General features: G+C 36.6%; 1 protein-coding gene across 2 annotated transcripts in view; it reads left to right on the plus strand.

Moving 5' to 3' along the window:
- The window catches only part of wdr35 (WD repeat domain 35), an 81681-nt gene that overhangs the window by 18849 nt on the left and 43044 nt on the right, over window positions 1–19788 (plus strand). The window contains exons 3-12 of one of the 2 annotated variants that reach the window (XM_028797409.2): window positions 4511–4582; window positions 8902–8994; window positions 10654–10782; window positions 11125–11258; window positions 11611–11776; window positions 12792–12937; window positions 14964–15089; window positions 16486–16671; window positions 18276–18308; window positions 19526–19586. In XM_028797409.2, coding sequence (XP_028653242.1) covers window positions 4511–4582; window positions 8902–8994; window positions 10654–10782; window positions 11125–11258; window positions 11611–11776; window positions 12792–12937; window positions 14964–15089; window positions 16486–16671; window positions 18276–18308; window positions 19526–19586 — 1146 coding nt within the window. The remainder of the gene's footprint in view (window positions 1–4510; window positions 4583–8901; window positions 8995–10653; window positions 10783–11124; window positions 11259–11610; window positions 11777–12791; window positions 12938–14963; window positions 15090–16485; window positions 16672–18275; window positions 18309–19525; window positions 19587–19788) is intronic. The other variant, XM_028797410.2, reaches the window with a different exon arrangement.

Raw genomic sequence — 19788 nt, forward strand, 5'->3', positions numbered from 1 at the left:
ATAATGTGACTCACATATGCTGTGGAGTCCGTATCTCTGGGGCGTCTGTAACATCTCGGGGGTCTGCCTGCGGTGTGTTAGACGCGCGTTGTAGGCGCACGCACCTTCCGTACTATGTCGGGTTTGACTATGCTGTGTAGTGTGGATGGTTAGGGTTCCGTATTGTCTGTGCTCAGTTGAGCTCCTTCATTATTGAGCTGTGACTCCTTCGTTCTCGGTGGATCAGACTTCGCTCGCTGTCGGCGCCTGCGCACTATGTCTCCTACGTCCATGGGCATGCCATGTACCTGCGTCCATATCCGGTTTATCATTCTCGGTTAGTAATATGGATTTGTGGTAGGCCTATAGCCCTACGGAATCGTATTAGGGCCACGGTGAAGAAAAAAAAATACAGACACAGGGAAGAAAAAAAACAAACTATATGTCGAGAATAAAGTGGAAATGTTGACTTTGTTCTCGACATTTCCACTTTAATTTTGACACTTATGTCGAGATTAAAGTCGACATTTCAACTTTATTCTCGCTGTTTATGTCGAGATTAAAGTCGACATTTCCAGTTTATTCTCATAGTTTATTTTATAACCAGTAACGGCACACTGCACAATAACGTGCAGTGAATACACTTGACTTGAGCATTCATAGTGTTCATCCTCTTTCTCTGTACGTTTAGCATTCGTTTGCTCAGAGGTTGATGTGCTTGCTGCTTCCTAAGCAGCTCTTCTTTACTCCACCCTAGCGGCCCACTGCTTCTCTTCTTTCGTTGGCATCTTTTCGTGTTAAAACTGATTAAGTTAATTTTTGTGTTGCAATTACTTAGTACGTTTTCTTTCATTTTTCACTTAATCTGGCACTTAAGTCTTCAATCTGCCTCAAGAATGATTGGCAAAGGTGGTAGGGAATGAGAACATGCGCCGAACGGCTGCCCTGCTGAGAGTTGATTCTACAATAAAATAAAATAAAAATAAAAAGAGTAATAAAATCATCACCCCGAAACATCGGTGTGCGGATAGTAGACGTCACGTAGTATATGTGTACCGAATTTCAAGTCAACAGGTGACACGGTTTGCGAGCTACAGGTGATTTAAAATCCTGGACAGACAAACGAACAGCCACGGTAGCCTATTATAGAAGAAGATTAAAGTAGAATGTCGTAAACTAAACTTCATCCTAAAATCAATGTTTAATTTACTAGATTTTCTCAAACCCCGTCATAAGTTAATGCAGCACATTAAATGCTTTGTGTTAAGTGTTCCCCGACCCAGTTGTTAATCACTACGCTTCTTAAACTGACTTCCTCCGCACTAAGAGGAGGCGCCGGCAGCAATCACCACACAGAATCCATTCACTTCATGATATTCCTGCTCTCTGAAATTTAGAATGCTAAGATAAATACTATAATATCATTTTCATGATGAAATGCATTAAAGCAGGTATTAAACATGCACAGTGGTGTGGCGGTAGTGCTGCTCCCTCGCAGTAAGGGGTCCCCAGGTGTACGTTCAGTGTAGAGAACTTTATGGCAGGTGTGACGAGGCTCCAAAAAACTGGATGTATGAATGGGTATCACAAAGGTTTAACTTAAATATTGTGTAAATGTTGGGTTTGTGATCTGGTGGTCGGAAACACGAACACAGAATTCAATGGATGTTCTTCTGAGCGGGCTTTCTTTATTGCACGCGTGCTGTCTGTCTGACGTACCAAAACCCCAGTTCCTATCCTTCCTTTTTCTTTCTCCACATAACCAATCACCACACGATAAACGTCTTTGTGAAATTAAAAGTGTTCAGAACTTTAAAAATATCTTCATTATAAATGTTTAATTATGCCATCCATTCAGGGTTGTGCCCATCCCAGCAAGCATTGTGTGCGAGGCAGGAGGAAATCCTGAACGAGCCGCCAGCACGTTGCAGGGTGAATACAAGCAAAACATACACTAGCAGGGTCAATATAGCATAACAAAACCCCACATCCTACATGACTTTGAAAGGAAACTGAAGCACGCCGAGTAAACCCACCAGAAAAACATGCAAATTCAAGGCAGGGTACATCCAAGACACCCTTGCTGCAAGGCAGCAGTGCGACCTCCACGCTGCTGTGCCCCCACATGATTAATACATGCTTTAATGCATTTCATCATGAAAATGATATCAAGTATTTATCTTAGCATTCTAAATGTTCTGAGAGCAGGAATATCATAAAGTAAATGTATTCTGTGCGGTGATCACTGCGGCGCCTCCTCAGTACAAGAGGAAGTCAGTTTAAGAAGCACGTACCGATTTAACATGGCTCGGGGAACACTTAACACAAAGCATTTAATGTGCTGCATTAACTTATGACGGGGTTTGAGAAAATCTAGTAAATTAAATATTCATTTTACGATGAAGTTTAGTTTACGATGTTCTACTTTAATGACAAATTATGAGAATAAAGTCGACATGTCGACTTTAATCTTGACATAAACGGCGAGAATAAAGTAGAAATGTCGAGAATAAAATCAACATCTCAACTTTATTCTCGTCATAAGCATCGAGATTAAAATGGAAATGTCGAGAATAAAGTCAACATGTCGTCACACTATTACACAGTACCCAGGTACATTACACAGTATTGAAAACAAATTAAACAAGTACAACTTGGCTTGCAGTATTATCCAGTAGTATAGAAACAGTATTTACACATTTGAACATAATGGTCCACATCCGACCTTTTAAAACCAAAGTATCTCCAGGCAACGGACATGACTCCTTCTTTTCGGCAAAAGTTCTTCTGTGTCATCATGTTCAACTTTATAGTCAGCTACAGCTTCAGTTTCAGAATGTTCTCTGTCCATTTTCACCGGGCAATACCTACACTACCACTACCTATTTAGTGGTGTAGCAGTGAAAAAGAGCCCCGCGCAACACCTCTGTGATTAGTGGTGTAGCAATGAAAAAGGTCCCCACTAGAACAGTTTTCCGCTGTGCCACGTTCTGAACGTTGTTTAGGCAATTTAAACCGGTGTTGCAGTATAATAAAAATCCATATTATAACAAAAATAAAAAACGTTTTTCGGTATGAATCGGTATACCGCCCAGCACTAGTATACACTACACAAACATACAGTATATACTGTATGCACTCATTGAGCAAACTGGGTAGGTCCTCCTTTTGCTCTCAAAATAGCCTTGATTCTTCATGGCATAGAATCTAAAAGATGCTGGAAACATTCCTTTATGATTGTGGTCCATGCTGACATGATTGCATTGTACAATTTCTGTGGATTTGTCAGCTGCCAATTCATGCTGTGAATCTCCTGTTCTACCACATCTCAAAGGTGTTCTATTGCATTTAGAAGCAGTGACTGGGAAGGCCACTGAAGAACACTGAACTCATTGTTCTGTTCATGAAACCAGTCTGAGATGACTTTTGTTTTGTGACATGGCTTACAACAATACTCAAATAAGCTGTGGCATTGAAACAATGATTGATTAGTATTAATGGGATCAAAGTGTGCCAAGATAACTTTATTATTTATTATTACACCTTTTCAGCCTGGACTGTTTATTCAGGACAGGTTGGGTGCATGGATTCATGCTGTTGGTGTCAATTTCTCATCCAACCATCTGTGTGCTGCAGCAGAAATCAAGATTCTTCATACCAGGCTGCGTTTTTCTAGTCTTTAGCAGTCTAGTTTTGCTGAATTTGTGCCTTCTGTAGCCTCAGCTTTCTGTTCTTGGCTAACAGTAGTGGAACTTGATGTGGTCTTCTGCTGTTGTAGCCCATCCAACACAAGGTTTGACCTGTTGTGCATTCTGAGATACTTTTAACCCCACTGCAGTTGTACAGAGTGGTTATTTGAGTTACCATAGCCTTTTCTATCAGTTCAAACTGGTCTGTCAATTCTCCCTTGACCTCTGTCATCAACAAGACATTTTTGTCTTCAGAACTGCCACTCATTGGATATTTTTTGTTTTTTGCACCATTTTGAGTATACTCCAAAGACACTTGTGCATGAAAATCCCAGGAGATCTGCAGCTACAAATATACTCAAACCAGCCTGTCTGGCACCAACAATGATGTCATGGTCAAAATCACTGAGATCACATTTTTTCCCCATTCTGGTGTTTGATGTTTGAAGCACAATTTTATATACTGTGCTGCTTACACATGATTGGCTGATTAGAAAATTGCATGGATAAGCAGATGTTAAGGTGTTACTAATAATTTGCTTAATGAGTGTATTTATAAAGCTGCTGATTGACTCATTCACTTGACTGACAAGTATTCAACCTTAGTACTTGCCAGTGTTGTATGTAAAAAGAACAAATGGATCTAAGTCGTAATAATAAAAGAGCTACAGGAATATTCTAAATTTGGTATGAATATGGTGTATTGTTTATGCTGTTTGCAGTAAAGTTAGAATTTTTTTTTTGATTTCTGGCAAATATTATATATTGTTAAATTAGCTGAGGAACTATGATTGAACAATATCATTTTAAACAATACTGTGTTAATACTTCATTTTTTTTAGATGATGCTAAGTTGAAAGGACTAGCAGCACCAAGTAATCTGTCGATGAATCAGACACTAGAAGGTCACAGTGGTAAGTTACATTTTTGTCTTTATTGTTTTAAAAAGATACAGTATGTGACAAAGGGAAGTGGTGTGGCAATTCTGTATGCAAGTGTGGGTGTGAAACTCATTGTTTTTATAAAGTTGCAGTCAGTGTTTTGAAGTCAACGTCTGTGCTACTGTATAGTGACTATAAATAAAACTTGTCTAACCCCGGTTCTCTTTATATTCAGATGTTATAGTGAAAGTCTTATTTACTAATTAACTCCCAGTTGAATGCTGCTTTTTATTATATTTTTACATTTAGCTGATTACTTTATGGGCGGCACGGTGGCACAGTGGGTAGTGCTGCTGCCTGGGGACCTGGGTTCGCTTCCCGGATCCTCCCTGCGTGGAGTTTGCATGTTCTCCCCGTGTCTGCGTGGGTTTCCTCTGGTTGCTCCGGTTTCCTCCCACAGTCCAAAGACATGCAGGTTAGGTGGATTGGTGATTCTAAATTGGCCCTAGTGTGTGCTTGGTGTGTGGGTGTGTTTGTGTGTGTCCTGCAGAGGGTTGGCACCCTGCCCGGGATTGGTTCCTGCCTTGTGCCCTGTGTTGGCTGGGATTGGCTCCAGCAGACCCCCGTGACCCTGTGTTCGGATTCAGTGGGATGGAAAATGGATGGATGGATGGTTACTTTATCCAAAGCAGTTTAAAAGTTAAAGTTGCATCAGTACTATTTATTTATTGATTGATTGATTGATTGATTGATTGATTGATTGATTGGTTGGTTGGTTGGTTGGTTGGTTGGTTGGTTGGTTGGTTGATTGATTGTTGGAGCACATATAGTTTAACTCATGTGTTCACACACAAAGTAACAGGCATTAATTAAACTTGGGAACTTCAAGGTTTTTCTGGTTTTATAGGCATCTTTTTCTAAAAAAAACCCTTCTGTTTAAGCTGCATTTCGACTCATACTATTGTGAGGGATTACATCTTGTTGAGTGCCCTTTTATGAATTAACTTAATGCAGTCTTAGACTGGCTGCTGTATTGAGGGACATAGTGTAATGACCACTCTGGGCAGAAGTTTTTGATATTTTCAATGAATATCAAATATCAATTATGTAATATAGTTATTATGGGCTTTGCAAATGTATGCTGTAAATTATGTATTGATATAATCTTAAACCAAGTTTAACCCACAACAGCAACATTTATTTACGTTAGGTCCATAAATATTTGGACAGAGACAACTTTTTTCTAATTTTGGTTCTGTACATTACCACAATGAATTTTAAATGAAACAACTCAGATGTAGTTGAAGTGCAGACTTTCAGCTTTAATTCAGTGGGGTGAACAAAATGATTGCATAAAAATGTAAGGCAACTAAAGCATTTTTTTAACACAATCCCTTCATTTCAGGGGCTCAAAAGTAATTGGACAAATTAAATAACTGGAAATAAAATGTTCATTTCTAATACTTGGTTGAGAACCCTTTGCTGGCAATGACAGCCTGAAGTCTTGAACTCATGGACATCACCAGATGCTGGGTTTCCTCCTTTTTAATGCTCTGCCAGGCCTTTACTGCTGCGGCTTTCAGTTGCTGTTTGTTTGTGGGCCTTTCTGTCTGAAGTTTAGTCTTCAACAAGTGAAATGCATGCTCAATTGGGTTAAGATCAGGTGACTGACTTGGCCATTCAAGAATTTTCCACTTCTTTGCTTTAATAAACTCCTGGGTTGCTTTGGCTGTATGTTTTGGGTCATTGTCCATCTGTATCATGAAACGCCTCCCAATCAATTTGACTGCATTTAGCTGGATTTGAACAGAGAGTATGTCTTTGAACACCTCAGAATTAATTTGGCTGCTTCTGTCCTGTGTCACATCATCAATAAACGCTAGTGTCCCAGTGTCACTGGCAGCCATGCATGCCTAAGCCATCACACTGCCTCCACCGTGTTTTACAGATGATGTGGTATGCGTTGGATAATGAGCTGTTCCACGCCTTCTCCATACTTTTTTCTTGCCATCATTCTGGTAGAGGTTGATCTTGATTTCATCTGTCCAAAGAATGTTTTTCCAGAACTGTGCTGGCTTTTTTAGATGTTCTTTACCAAAGTCCAATCTAGCCTTTCTATTCTTGAGGCTTATGAGTGGCTTGCACCTTGCAGTGCACCCTCTGTATTTACTTTAATGCAGTCTTCTCTTTATGGTAGACTTGGATATCGATACGCCTACCCCCTGGAGAGTGTTGTTCACTTGGTTGGCTGTTGTGAAGGTGGTTCTCTTTACCATGGAAATGATTCTGCAATCATCCACCACTGTTATCTTCCATGGACGTCCAGGTCTTTTTGCATTGCTGAGTTCACCAGTGCTTGCTTTCTTTCTCAGGATGTACCAAACTGTAGATTTTGCCACTCGTAATATTGTAGCAATTTCTCGGATGGGTTTTTTCTGTTTTCGCAGCTTAAGGATGGCTTCTTTCACCTGCATGGAGAGCTCCTTTGACCGCATGTTGTCTGTTCACAGCAAAATCTTCCACATGCAAGCACCACACCTCAAATCAACTCCAGGCCTTTTATCTGCTTAATTGATAATGACATAACGACGGACTTGCCCACACCTGCCCATGAAATAGCCTTTGAGTCAAGTGTCCAATTACTTTTGAGCCCCTGAAATGAAGGGATTGTGTTAAAAAAATGCTTTAGTTGCCTAACATTTTTATGCAATTGTTTTATTCACCCCACTGAATTAAAGCTGAAAGTCTGCACTTCAACTGCATCTGAGTTGTTTCATTTAAAATTCATTGTGTTAATGTACAGAACCAAAATTAGAAAAACGTTACCTCTGTTCAAATATTTTAGGACCTAACTGTATATAGCACATTTTCATACAAAGGATGTAGCTCAAAGTGTTTTAGTTTTGTCTATCATTTTGACACACCTTAAAAAGCAAAAAAATCATGTACATCTTTGTTATTTTTATTTTGCGGTTATATTGTGATTTATTTCAGTTGAGAAAAAGTGCAATACATACTTGTATATTAATATTAACACTTCTCAGAGTATTGAAAACAGCAGATAAAGTGCAAGTCATGTTTGTTTCACATATAACTGAAAGTTCATTTTAAGTATATGCCCAGTGCTTTACCATATCAGGTGGGAGATACTGCTGCAGTACAAATGCTAGATCTTTTACACTGTTTTGTTTGCTTCCTGTACTTGTAAATATGCTTTAATCAAGAATAATAAAGCAGAAATTAACAAAGGAAGATTGGAAAGTTAAAAAGGCACAACCATGAAAACAACAAATCTACAGTTCCTTAGATTTTCCTTTTATGAGTTTTGATGTTTCTAGGGAATGCAGTGGCATGTGAGCCTCCCCATCTCCCAAGTGTTTCTGCTTCTGGGAGTCAAGGACCAGTGTGTCAAATGTCTACTACTGCTGCACTCCTAAATCCTTAATTGATTTCAACATGTAAGCATCTTTTGCAGGCTTATGGACTGACTGCTCTTATTCCTTAGTTCAACACTATGGTCTTTATATATTTGTGGTGCTGCATTTAAAATCCTTTCCTAGACAACCTTTGCTGCTGTATACACAACTAGCCACAGGTGGGCTTCTATCTATTGGCACTAGTGACCACATAATTTCTCCTGCTCCCAGCACTAGTTTTTGTTTCTGAGTTCGGTCTCTAGTAAATCCATTTGCATGTCCTTTCTGACTTTGGCAAGGTTTTTCAGCTGAAACAAAATATACAGTATTTATGTTAAACATCTTAATAAAAATTGTAATGAAAACTGAGCAAGTCATTTAATAAATGACCGGTACCATTTTATAAAAATATGTTGATAATGAACAGCAGCAAGTCAATTAGCACTACTGCCTCACAAATCCTGGCTTGGTGTCTTGTGTGGAGTTTGCACATTCAGATATTTCAGGATTTCCTCCTATATCCCGAATATATGCAAGTTAGAAAAACTTTCAAATCTGAATTAGCCCAATGTGAGCAAGTGTGGTATATTGCTAAGTATGCCTGTTCAGTACTTGTTTCAGTCTTGCTGTCAAGTGCTATTGGCATAGGCACTGGCACCTCCATGACCCTGAAAAGGGGATGGCTGATTAAACATGGAAATTTGTAGGATGTCGATAATGGCAGACAGTGCAAACAAAGCATATTGCAAATTATGCTTGTAATTAATTTCAATTTTTTACATTTGCCTTTTAAAATTAAGCATCACTATTCAATTTTTGGTGAGTATTTATTGCTATGTATATTTATTCTTAAGCTATTAAAACAGGCATTTTCATCCCCAAGTGCACATTCCATGTTATGCTGATTTCAGCCTTGTCTTCTGCCTGTTTTCTCAGGTGCTGTGCAGGTGGTGACATGGAATGAACAGTACCAGAAACTGACAACTAGTGACCAAAATGGGCTGATCATTGTGTGGATGCTTTACAAAGGTAACACAGTTTTAATGTTGATTTTGGCTGTGGTTTAAAAGACACAGCACTCCTTGAGGAAATCAACTAGTGTAAATAATGTGTGTGTATTGATAACATTTTTGCCACTGAGCCGAGAAAAATTCTACACATGCGTGCTATGAGAAGTTATGCATAGCATACATGCGGTTCAGTAAAACTAGTGTAGTTTACAGTGTGCAAGGGACTACTTTCTGGAATTTGTTTTGGTCCTGTTTTAGGAAGACATGTACATCTGGACTGTTAAGTCTTACACATATTTTCAAGGGTCTTAAAATCCATAATGTCATGAAATAAATAAAATGGTCTTTGCATCATGTTCTTATTTATTGAAGAAAATTAAATGTGCAAAGAAGCTTTTGATTTGTTTTGTTTTATGTTATTTTTCAATCTTAAATTTAGTCTCTTCAGTTTTTATTAATATTGCAAAGCTTATTAAATTAGTGGTCTTTTTAAAATAAATTTTGTACACAATTAGTTGTAAACCACTACATAGAGAAGAACAGCTGTATAAGAGTTAGTACTGGCATAGTCCCTGCCTGTATGGAGTTCAGTCTATGTCCATTTTCCATGCTGTACTCCGCATTCCTGCCAAAGGGCAAGTTGCCATAAAGCTGCTTTGGGAAAATAGATTGAAAGATCTTCTCCATAAGAGTAGGGTCCATTTACTGTCCCTGTCCTTTTGACCATTACCTGTTTGTGAGTACTAGACAGTAATTTACAGCTTACTTTTATTTTTTCACTATATTATGTAATAGTAGTCATCACCGTTTGTAAATAGTTTCAGTGAGTTCGGTTGTCCATGTATGTCTGGGTAAAAATTTCTGCATTTTCTCCATGACCCCTTGGTGTTTTTTAAGGTACTTCCACAGCTTTTCCCACATTCAAAAAGCATGCAAGTCAGGCTAATTAGCCAAGTATGAGGGTGTAGTGGTGCTCCATGAGAGACCCATCCTGGATATTTTCCTGCTTTGCACTGAATAGGCTGTGGCTGTCTACAAGGTTTTGTCTTGTGCTCACAACTACTGATGCTTTCTTCACTTCGTCATCTGTCTTGAATCGACGACCACCCAAATGTATTTTTAGAGGTCCAAAAAGTTGGAAATCACACAGTGCCGAATGTGTCGGATAAAGAGGATGTGGCAATACCTCAAACTTCAGTTTCTCCAGACAAGCCTTGGTGTTCTTAGCAGTGTGTGAACGGACATTGTCTTGCAGCAAAAGGAGTCCTTGAGACAGCAGTCCCTGCTTCTTGGATCGAATAACAGGCTTCACATTGGTCTCCAGCAAGTCACAGTAACTTGCACTAATGACTGTACCAACCCTCAGCATGTAATGTTTGACAATAACTTGGGTGCACGAGTGGTTGTGAGGACAAGACAAAACCTTTTATTCTGCTAGAATCCAGGCACTTTCAGGTAGGTGGCGCAAGTGCATTGAGAAGGTTGGAGGCTACATTGAGAAATTACATTATCCGTCTTGTTAAGGTTCATTCCATTTTCTGATAATTCCCACTTTCTAACTTTAGCTTGACTCCCCCCTCATATATTGTGTTAATTTAAATCTAAATGTCCAAACTAAATTTGCATTTTGTGCTTCTCAAAACAACATATTCAGCATTTTGGTTTATTATAATTTAAGGTTCCTGGTATGAGGAGATGATAAACAACAGAAACAAATCGGTTGTTCGGAGTATGAGTTGGAATGCAGATGGACAGAAGATTTGCATTGTTTATGAAGATGGAGCTGTTATTGTTGGATCAGTAGATGGTACATGTTGCTATTGTAAACTGTTGAATTTTTAGGTTTTATGTCTTGCTTTTTTTACTTGCCCATAGTTTGGTAAATCATTCCAATGTTGCCTTTTCCATAAATAAATGAATATACTTTTTTTTGTCTTAATTATGTTTTCTTATATTGGTTTATAAATTTTTAGTAAAAATAACGTTATTTAGTCTATGAAAAAATAGCCTATCTCATGAAATATATCTTAATCCTTTCATAATATTGAGGTATAATTTTGTTGTGTTGGCCTGTGAAATAATTTTTATCTGAAGATTTTTATTTAATTGTAAATCATTCTAAACACTATATTTCAAAAATTTTTAATAGGTAATCGCATCTGGGGAAAAGAACTGAAAGGGCTTCAGTTATGTCATGTTGCATGGTCACCTGACAGCAAAATTTTACTTTTTGGTATGGCTAACGGCGAGATCCATATATATGATAATCAAGGCAACTTCATTGTAAGTTAGAAATTTATGTTGTTTAATAACAGACAATTTTGTAATATTTACTAAAATTAGTTAGAAATTTCTGCAAGGATTTAAAATTCATTATAAAAAAACAGTATAAAAATACTTTTAGTAGAAGCATTTTATTTTAGTTTAATTGGACAAATGAATATGTGTTACTGGATTTAATAAATATTCCTATACTGGATTTAATGAATATTTTTATATTCTCACTTATCTGAACATAAATGTAAGTTTTTGTCTGAGACTTTGGTATCTGAACAAATAAATAAGCACTGAGACTGGAACAATTCAAACATTTTGTTATTTACATTTCTTTGCAATAATTGTTCTTCATTCACAGGTGAAAATGGTTTTGAACTGCTTGGTAAATGTGACAGGGGCAGTTAGTATTGCAGGAATACATTGGTACCCTGGAACTGAAGGTTATGTTGAACCTGACTGCCCCTGCTTGGCTATCTGCTTTGACAATGGAAGGTGTCAGATAATGCGTCATGAGAATGATGAAAGTGGGTAAACAAAATTTTAATAAAAACAACACAAAATCTATAAAAGAAAGTTTGAATAGTAAAGAATTCTGTTGTTTGCAGTTCTTGGTTTGGGTTTCTAACCCAGTTTATTGGTCTTTATGTACCTCTCTCTCACACACACACACACATACACATACACACTATAATATACTGATGTTGTCTTTATTAGTGCTTAATGAATTAGACGCATTTGAAATTCTGCTAGATGTGCCTTTCCAAATGAGGGTTTACACAACTAAATGTGATATAATAGAAGGTTCGATCTTGGTCATGTTTCTCTACCCCCAAATTTACTACATATTGGCACCTAACTAATCTGTACTAATAAAATTAAGTGTTTTGTTTAATAGCATTCAACATAGTTTTTCAACTTATAGCATCATATTCATTTAGTAACCCACTATTTTCAACAATGTTAATTACATAAAAACAATTGCATTTCAGAGACCGAGGTGCCACACTAAGATCTGAGTTTTCTTGCATACTTTGATTTGTAAATTCCATTTGGTTGTTTTTTTTTGTATGTAGTAAAAATGCTATTAATATATACCATTCATCTGTCCATCCATTTTCTTAATCATCCATTTAAAAGTCTCAGATTTATACAAAGGCAGTTCTTACAATTGGCAAATAAAAACAACAAAAAAATGTGATCAACTAATTGTTCTAGCAGGTAATGTAGTTATTTTTTGTAAGCAAATATGGCCAAGCTGAAGAATTTTCATTGAAGAATGCATTACTTTACTTTCTGTTGGAAAGGTTCGGTGTATGTAATTCATAGATGGTTAAAATAAGTAACAAAATGTTTTGATGTTCTTCATTAGGTTTTTAGTCAAACACAGTTCATAGTTTATAATTTAAAAATAATTGTCTCACAGCTAAAAAGTGTATGTTATGTGCAAACTGTTTTGAATTCAATTAAATATTGTTTAAAAGTGTTTTTTTTATTATTTTGTTTATTGTTATAATTTTCAATTACTTTCTTGAAAAACAGATCCTGTACTGATTGACACCGGAATGAATGTTGTAAGCATTCAGTGGAATCACTGTGGAAGTGTCCTGGCTGTGGCAGGTTCTCAGAAAGTAGTATCTCAAGACAAAGATGTCAATGTTGTGCAGTTTTATACACCTTTGGGTGAGGTATGAGCAAATATTTTTTTCTGGTTTATGGAACCTAATAGTTTTGTTAGTGTTCTTAATTAACAACCATCTAGTCACTGTCATAACATTTGGGTTCACACAAAATCAGACAAGCCTGGGAATTTGACTGGAATGCAAGTTAACAGCAGAGCAAAAGTAAACATCTGCAGGCACTGACCCACAATGGCATAATTTAAAGATGCCAATAAACCGCCAAGCATATCTATAAACTGTAAGACCGAACTCATTCAGGTATGAACAGAACATATAAACTTCAAATGATGTGGAATCGTTAGTAATGTTTATACCCTGATTTGTTTTATTTATTTTTTTAGTAATTCCCCATAATTTTTAAGAAAGACTCACTCACAATTTAAATATACTGTATCCAGGTGCACATTTGAAACTTTTGTGTTGACTTTAACATATTGAACTATATAATTTGAAAGAAAATACAACCCTTTAAAAAAATGAGAGGTCTGAAACCATTCCTCCGTACAGAGGATCTTGTGGACTCTCCTCCTCAGTTCATGTCACAGGTTTTCAATGGGGTTTAGGTCAAGGCACTGGAGTGATCATGGGAAAACCTTGATTCTATTATCATTGAGCCATTTTTGGGTTGATTTTGAGGTGTGCTTTGGATCATTGTTTTGCTGAAAGATTTTAAGTAAAGCCCAATGTAAGCTTTCTGGCAGAGACAGTCAGGTTTTGATCTAAAATCTGCTGATGTTTGATAGAGTCCATGATACCATGTATCCTAACAAGTTGTCCAGGGCCTCTGGAAGATAAACAGCCCCACAACATCAAAGATCCACCACTATGCTTCACAGTGGGGATACGATACTCTTCTGCATATGAATGATTTCCTCTGTTATGGAATACCCTGTGTAGTTTGTTGCTTAAAATCTCTATTTTTGTCTCATCTGACAATAGAATAGACAGGCGGGATGGTGCAGTGGTTAAGGCATTGAGCTTCAAACCCTGAGTATCTGGGTTCTAATCCTGCTACTGATACTGTGTGACTACATTTACTCTACTTTACCTGCCTGTGCTCAAACTGGAGAAATGAAAGAAATGTAACTTTGTATTTCAAATATTTTAAGTTACTTTGGATATAGGTGTCAGCTAAATAAATAAATGTAAATGTAGAAGAACTCTGTCCAATTAAAAACTCCAACAATGTTGGACAACCTTTATTCACTTGAGTTTGTTGTTTGCAGAGGCTTTTTCTTGGTAACCCTACCAAACAACTTGTGGTTATGTAGGTGGCATCTGATCATAGTTTCTAACCCCAATATTAGTGGAGGGTACTATAGTTATGATTTTATGATAACAATATATGTGTATAAGGCATAGCTTTATACCACTTAATAATATGAGGATTTCTGAAAACACTCAGCCACTGTCCTCTGCCTTTATGAATAGGTGGGATCTTGGATAAGCAGCTGAGTGAAACACCTGTGTGAATCCACAGTAGGACAGAGTGAACTGACTTGTGGGTTATGTATTGTATAGCCATAGCTTGAAAATTGTGGTTGTGTAACTCAAAAGAGTCAAGTGATGAATTTGTTAAAGTCGCATATGTTTTGAATAAATTCTTTTCCCACAGATTTTATTTGATTATTATAAAAGTGGTTATAACTTTTTATCATTGAAAACCTATCTAACACAACCTCCATCCATCCATCCATTATTCGACCCGCTATATTCTAACTACAGGGTCACGGAGGTCTGTTGGAGCCAATCCCAGCCAACACAGGGCGCAAGGCAGGAAACAAACCCCAGGCAGGGCGCCAGCCCACCGCAGTCTAACACAACCTGTGCACTTGAATTTCTAGTTAATTTCTAGCTTTATTTAACCCTAAAAATGCTAATTATTCAGCATGTTCAGTGTATAATTCTTGATTGTGTCTTTATGTTAAAGATTTTATTTTGATGCTTACTTAATCAGTTTATCTTTTTAATTTTCTTTCTAAAGTAAAATTGTAATTATTTAGACAGTTTTATGTCTCTGTATATTTTTTAGCATTTGCGAACTTTGAAGGTTCCTGGTAAACAGATGGCTGCAGTATCTTGGGAAGGAGGAGGGTTAAGAATTGGACTTGCTGTAGATTCTTTTATATACTTTGCTAATATCAGACCGGATTATAAGGTTGGTACAAAATGACAATCTCTCATTTATAATCAGTCATGTTAAAATCACAGGATCTGCAATGAACTGTACAGTTTTCATTCATTTTTTAATGTACTGATGGATTAGTTTGCTGTTTGTGCTTTGAAGTATTGTATTTTTGTCTGCTATTTATCTATGAGCATACTGTAGGTTTCATGGATTGTTAATATAGTGGAACCTCAGGTCACGACCGTAATTCGTTCCAAAACTCTGGTCGCAACCCGATTTGGTCGTGACCCAAAGTAATTTCCCCCATAGGGTTGTATGTAAATGCAATTAATCTATTCTGGACCGTATGAGCTGTATGTAAATATGTATTTTTTTAAAGATTTTTAAGCACAAAAATAGTTAATTATACCATAGAATGCACAGTGTAATAGTAAACTAAATGTTTACTTCTTCTGATCACTCCAGCTCCTTGATCGCTCAGCTGGAGCGACCACTTCCTTCTGCCCCACTGAGTGTTGACCAAAACACCCCTGCTTGGGCTCGCTTGCTCCTCTCTCTCTCTCTCACACTCGCTGTTTCTCTCTCTCGGGTTCTCGCGCTGTCTCTCTTGCTCAAGACTGAACATGTGCGGAAATCATCGGTGCGTACGAACCGTGTGTGGTCGTGAACAGATGCAAAAGTTTGGCGAACTTTTTGGTCGTAACCTGATTTGTACGTGGTCCGAGACGTTCGTAAACCAAGGTTCCACTGTATGTGATTTTTTCAGATCATTCTTGTGCCTCCTTAATTAATGATGATATTTTTTAAATAATTTAGATTCTCTTAAACCAGTAATGTTCCTGTAGTGCAGATGTTTTTTTTGGTGTAATGTCAGATCTTTTTTATGAATTTCTAGTAAAAATCAATGTCTTCATTTGTTAGACCACAGCAGTGCATTAAGCTCACTGATGGGTTTTGCTAAGGGACCTTACTAAATGGTCCAGTTCTGTATGCAAAATTCTATACTATGTGCTTTTCTGCTTATTGTTAAAATTAAAATATGGAAAACCTCTGTTTGTCAACAGTAGCTAACACTTATCTTAATTATTTAATTATTATTGCAATTATCATAATTCTGTATTGTTTTGTCCTAGTATAACGTTTCATGATAGCAGAAGAAGCAGGACAGATGAGACATCAAATTTCTTGTCAGTAAATGAACTGAAATGTTAAGCATGAATTAAAGTTAAGGACCTTGACTATAAATTTGTCAATTTTGTCAAATATTACTCTTGATCAAATTTATGGTTGCTTGTCAGGTTAATTGGTGTATACAAACTGGCCTTTTAAATGTGTATGTGTGTGTGTGTGTTTTTTTAAGACTTCTTAAAGTTTATTATTGTTCTACTGTTGTTATAATTTATTGTGGTTATTTTTTTCTTTGTAGTGGGGTTACTGTTCAAACACAGTTGTGTATGCATATACTAGACCTGACCGCACAGAGTACTGTGTAGTGTTTTGGGATACCAAAAACAATGAAAAATATGTGAAATATGTTAACAGCCTTATGTCCATAACAACAAATGGAGACTTCTGTATACTGGCAACCAAAGCAGATGATTCTCATCCACAGGTAGGTTTTTATGCATTATCATTATTATTAAAGTGGTCAGTAAAATATTTCCTTTTCATTTTGTACACATTGAGTTACACTTTTGAAATTTTAATCAAAGGTCTAACTATACTTTATTTGAATGTTTACATTTTACTGACCCACATTCATCATATTTTATATATATATATATATACAGTAATCCCTCCTCCATCGCGGGGGTTGCGTTCCAGAGCCACCCGCGAAATAGGAAAATCCGCGAAGTAGAAACCATATGTTTATATGGTTATTTTTAGAATGTCATGCTTGGGTCACAGATTTGCGCAGAAACACAGGAGGTTGTAGAGAGACAGGAACGTTATTCAAACACTGCAAACAAACATCTGTCTCTTTTTCAAAAGTTTAAACTGTGCTCCATGACAAGACAGAGATGACAGTTCTGTCTCACAATTAAAAGAATGCAAACATATCTTCCTTTTCAAAGGAGTGCAAAGCAAGCAGTCAAAAAAAAAATCAATAGGGCTGTTTGCTTTTAAGTATGCGAAGCACCGCCGGTACAAAGCTGTTGAAGGCGGCAGCTCACACCCCCTCTGTCAGGAGCAGGAAGAGAGATAGAGAGAGATAGAGAGAGACAGATAAAAAAAATCAATACGTGCCCTTTGAGCTTTTAAGTATGCGAAGCTCCGTGCAGCATGTCCTTCAGGAAGCAGCTGCACACAGCCCCCCTGCTCACACCCCCCTACGTCAGCGCAAGAGAGAGAGAGAGAGAGAAAGTAAGCTGGATAGCTTCTCAGCCATCTGCCAATAGCGTCCCTTGTATGAAATCAACTGGGCAAACCAACTGAGGAAGCATGTACCAGAAATTAAAAGACCTATTGTCCGCAGAAACCCGCGAAGCAGCGAAAAATCCGCGATATATATTTAAATATGCTTACATATAAAATCCGCGATGGAGTGAAGCCGCGAAAGGCGAAGCGCGATATAGTGAGGGATCACTGTATATATATATATATATATATATATATATATATATATATATATATATATATATATATATATATATATATATATATATATATATATATATATATATACTGCGGTGGGTTGGCACCCTGCCCAGGATTGTTTCCTGCCTTGTGCCCTGTGTTGGCTGGGATTGGCTCCAGCAGACCCCCGTGACCCTGTGTTTGGATTCAGCGGGTTGGAAAATGGATGGATGGATGGATATATATATATATATATATATATATACACACAATTAAGTCCCTAGCCTGGAGATAAGGCCAAACAAACCCAAAACATTAAATACAATTTTAGATATACTTTGAAGACTACTCTTCTGTTTACACATATAACAGAGCACATTTTTCTCAAAAGACTTATAATGTACTAGTAGCTCATTTTAGTTAATGGTAATGTATATTACAATGCCATAAAATCTAATAAAATGCAATACACAGTAAATTTAATTTATTTTTTGCTTTCATAAATAATTAGTTTATTATGTTGTATACAAAGCAAGCAGTATTAATTTTATATGAAAATACACTGACTACTTGTATGTTCTTCTAATGTAAAGACTGTAATGGTTAACATATGTACTTATTTATATATTGCTCCCCAAGGAAGATACTGAGGTGGAGTCTGTGGGTGGAACGGTAATGTATATTTAAGTAAATAGTTGTGCTGTTCTTAGCGTCTAGTGTTTCATTGTATTTTTTGTGTTGAGACAAATACATTTTGTGAAATGATCTCTGTGCATGGTGTTCTGGGAGGATTTCTTGTATAGCTGTTAAAGTCTTCTGCCTCACTTTATATTGACTTTTATTGAAATGTAATGAAAAACTTTTTGAGCTGCTTTTTTGTTAATGAATAATCTTAATTGGGCATCAATGTTGTCTTTCTTCTCATAATACATGACATACTTTATGTACAAAATGTGAAGAATGACTTTAGTGAGATTATCTTGTGTTTTTGGTCTGAACAGTGATTGATTTACAGTCTTAAGATACTGTATTTACCATGGATTCAGACCCCCTTCACTTTCTGTACACTTTATTGTATTTTAGATTAAATTTTAAATGGATAAATTTGCCGTTTTTGCCCATCAGTCTACACTCAATAATCCATAATTACAAAATTAAAACATATTTTTAGATTGATTTACAAATATATTAAAAATCAAAAACTGAAATCTCTCATCCATATAAGCATTTAAACCTTAATTCAGTATTTTGCAAAAGCTCCTTTGGCAGCTATGACAGCTTCAGCTATTCTTAGGTAAGTCTCTGCAAACTTTCCACACCAGGATTTCTCACCAGTCAGCCTGTTATATGTATCTTTCAAATGTGGGAGGAAACTGATTATCCAGAAAAAAAACATAAAAATGCAATGCAAACTTCCCCTAGACTTTGCTGGGTCTAGATTTGAACCAAGTCTTCTGGATCTGTTAGCAGCAGTGCAAACCACTATTCCATTGTCCCACACTATTTAATTTATGACTCAACATTATATATATATAAAATTGGTTATATAATTTGTAATTGGTTGAATTCGTTTACTAGTTATTTCAGGAAACAACTATTAAACATGACTAAATACATAATTCAAGCAAAAGCTTAATGAATAATGAAGCTACTTAATATAAACTTTAATAGCCTATCTTTCAATTGCAACATTTATGACATTTTATAATTTACTAGCAGAGTTTAATATGCTACAACTGTCGGTCTAAATTAATGTCCTCTACAGTAATAAAATTGCTACTTTTGTTTTTTTATTTAATCAAGCATTTATCTAATAATGTATGAAATTACACCAGTAAGAAATAATTGGAATATTCATTACTTTATACTGTCTTTTGTTTTGTCTACAGTATGTACTTGTCCTTTGCAATTCTATTGGGACACCTCTGGACTCAAAATATGTTGATATTGGTAAACACCTTAACTATCTACTTTTTCCAGATGATCCAACAGCATATTATGTAATTGAATACTGCAGGATACTAGCTATATAAACTATTTCAGGATGCAATGGTATTGCTTATGTAGTACTAGAAATTCTTGATAAATTGAGCTTTTAAGTTTGCACTGTGCTATTCTGTAGACCTAGTGGTTGCAGTATAACATGCGTCAT

This window comes from Erpetoichthys calabaricus, chromosome 3, assembly GCF_900747795.2.
Source record: "Erpetoichthys calabaricus chromosome 3, fErpCal1.3, whole genome shotgun sequence".
Classification (NCBI taxonomy): domain Eukaryota; kingdom Metazoa; phylum Chordata; class Cladistia; order Polypteriformes; family Polypteridae; genus Erpetoichthys; species Erpetoichthys calabaricus.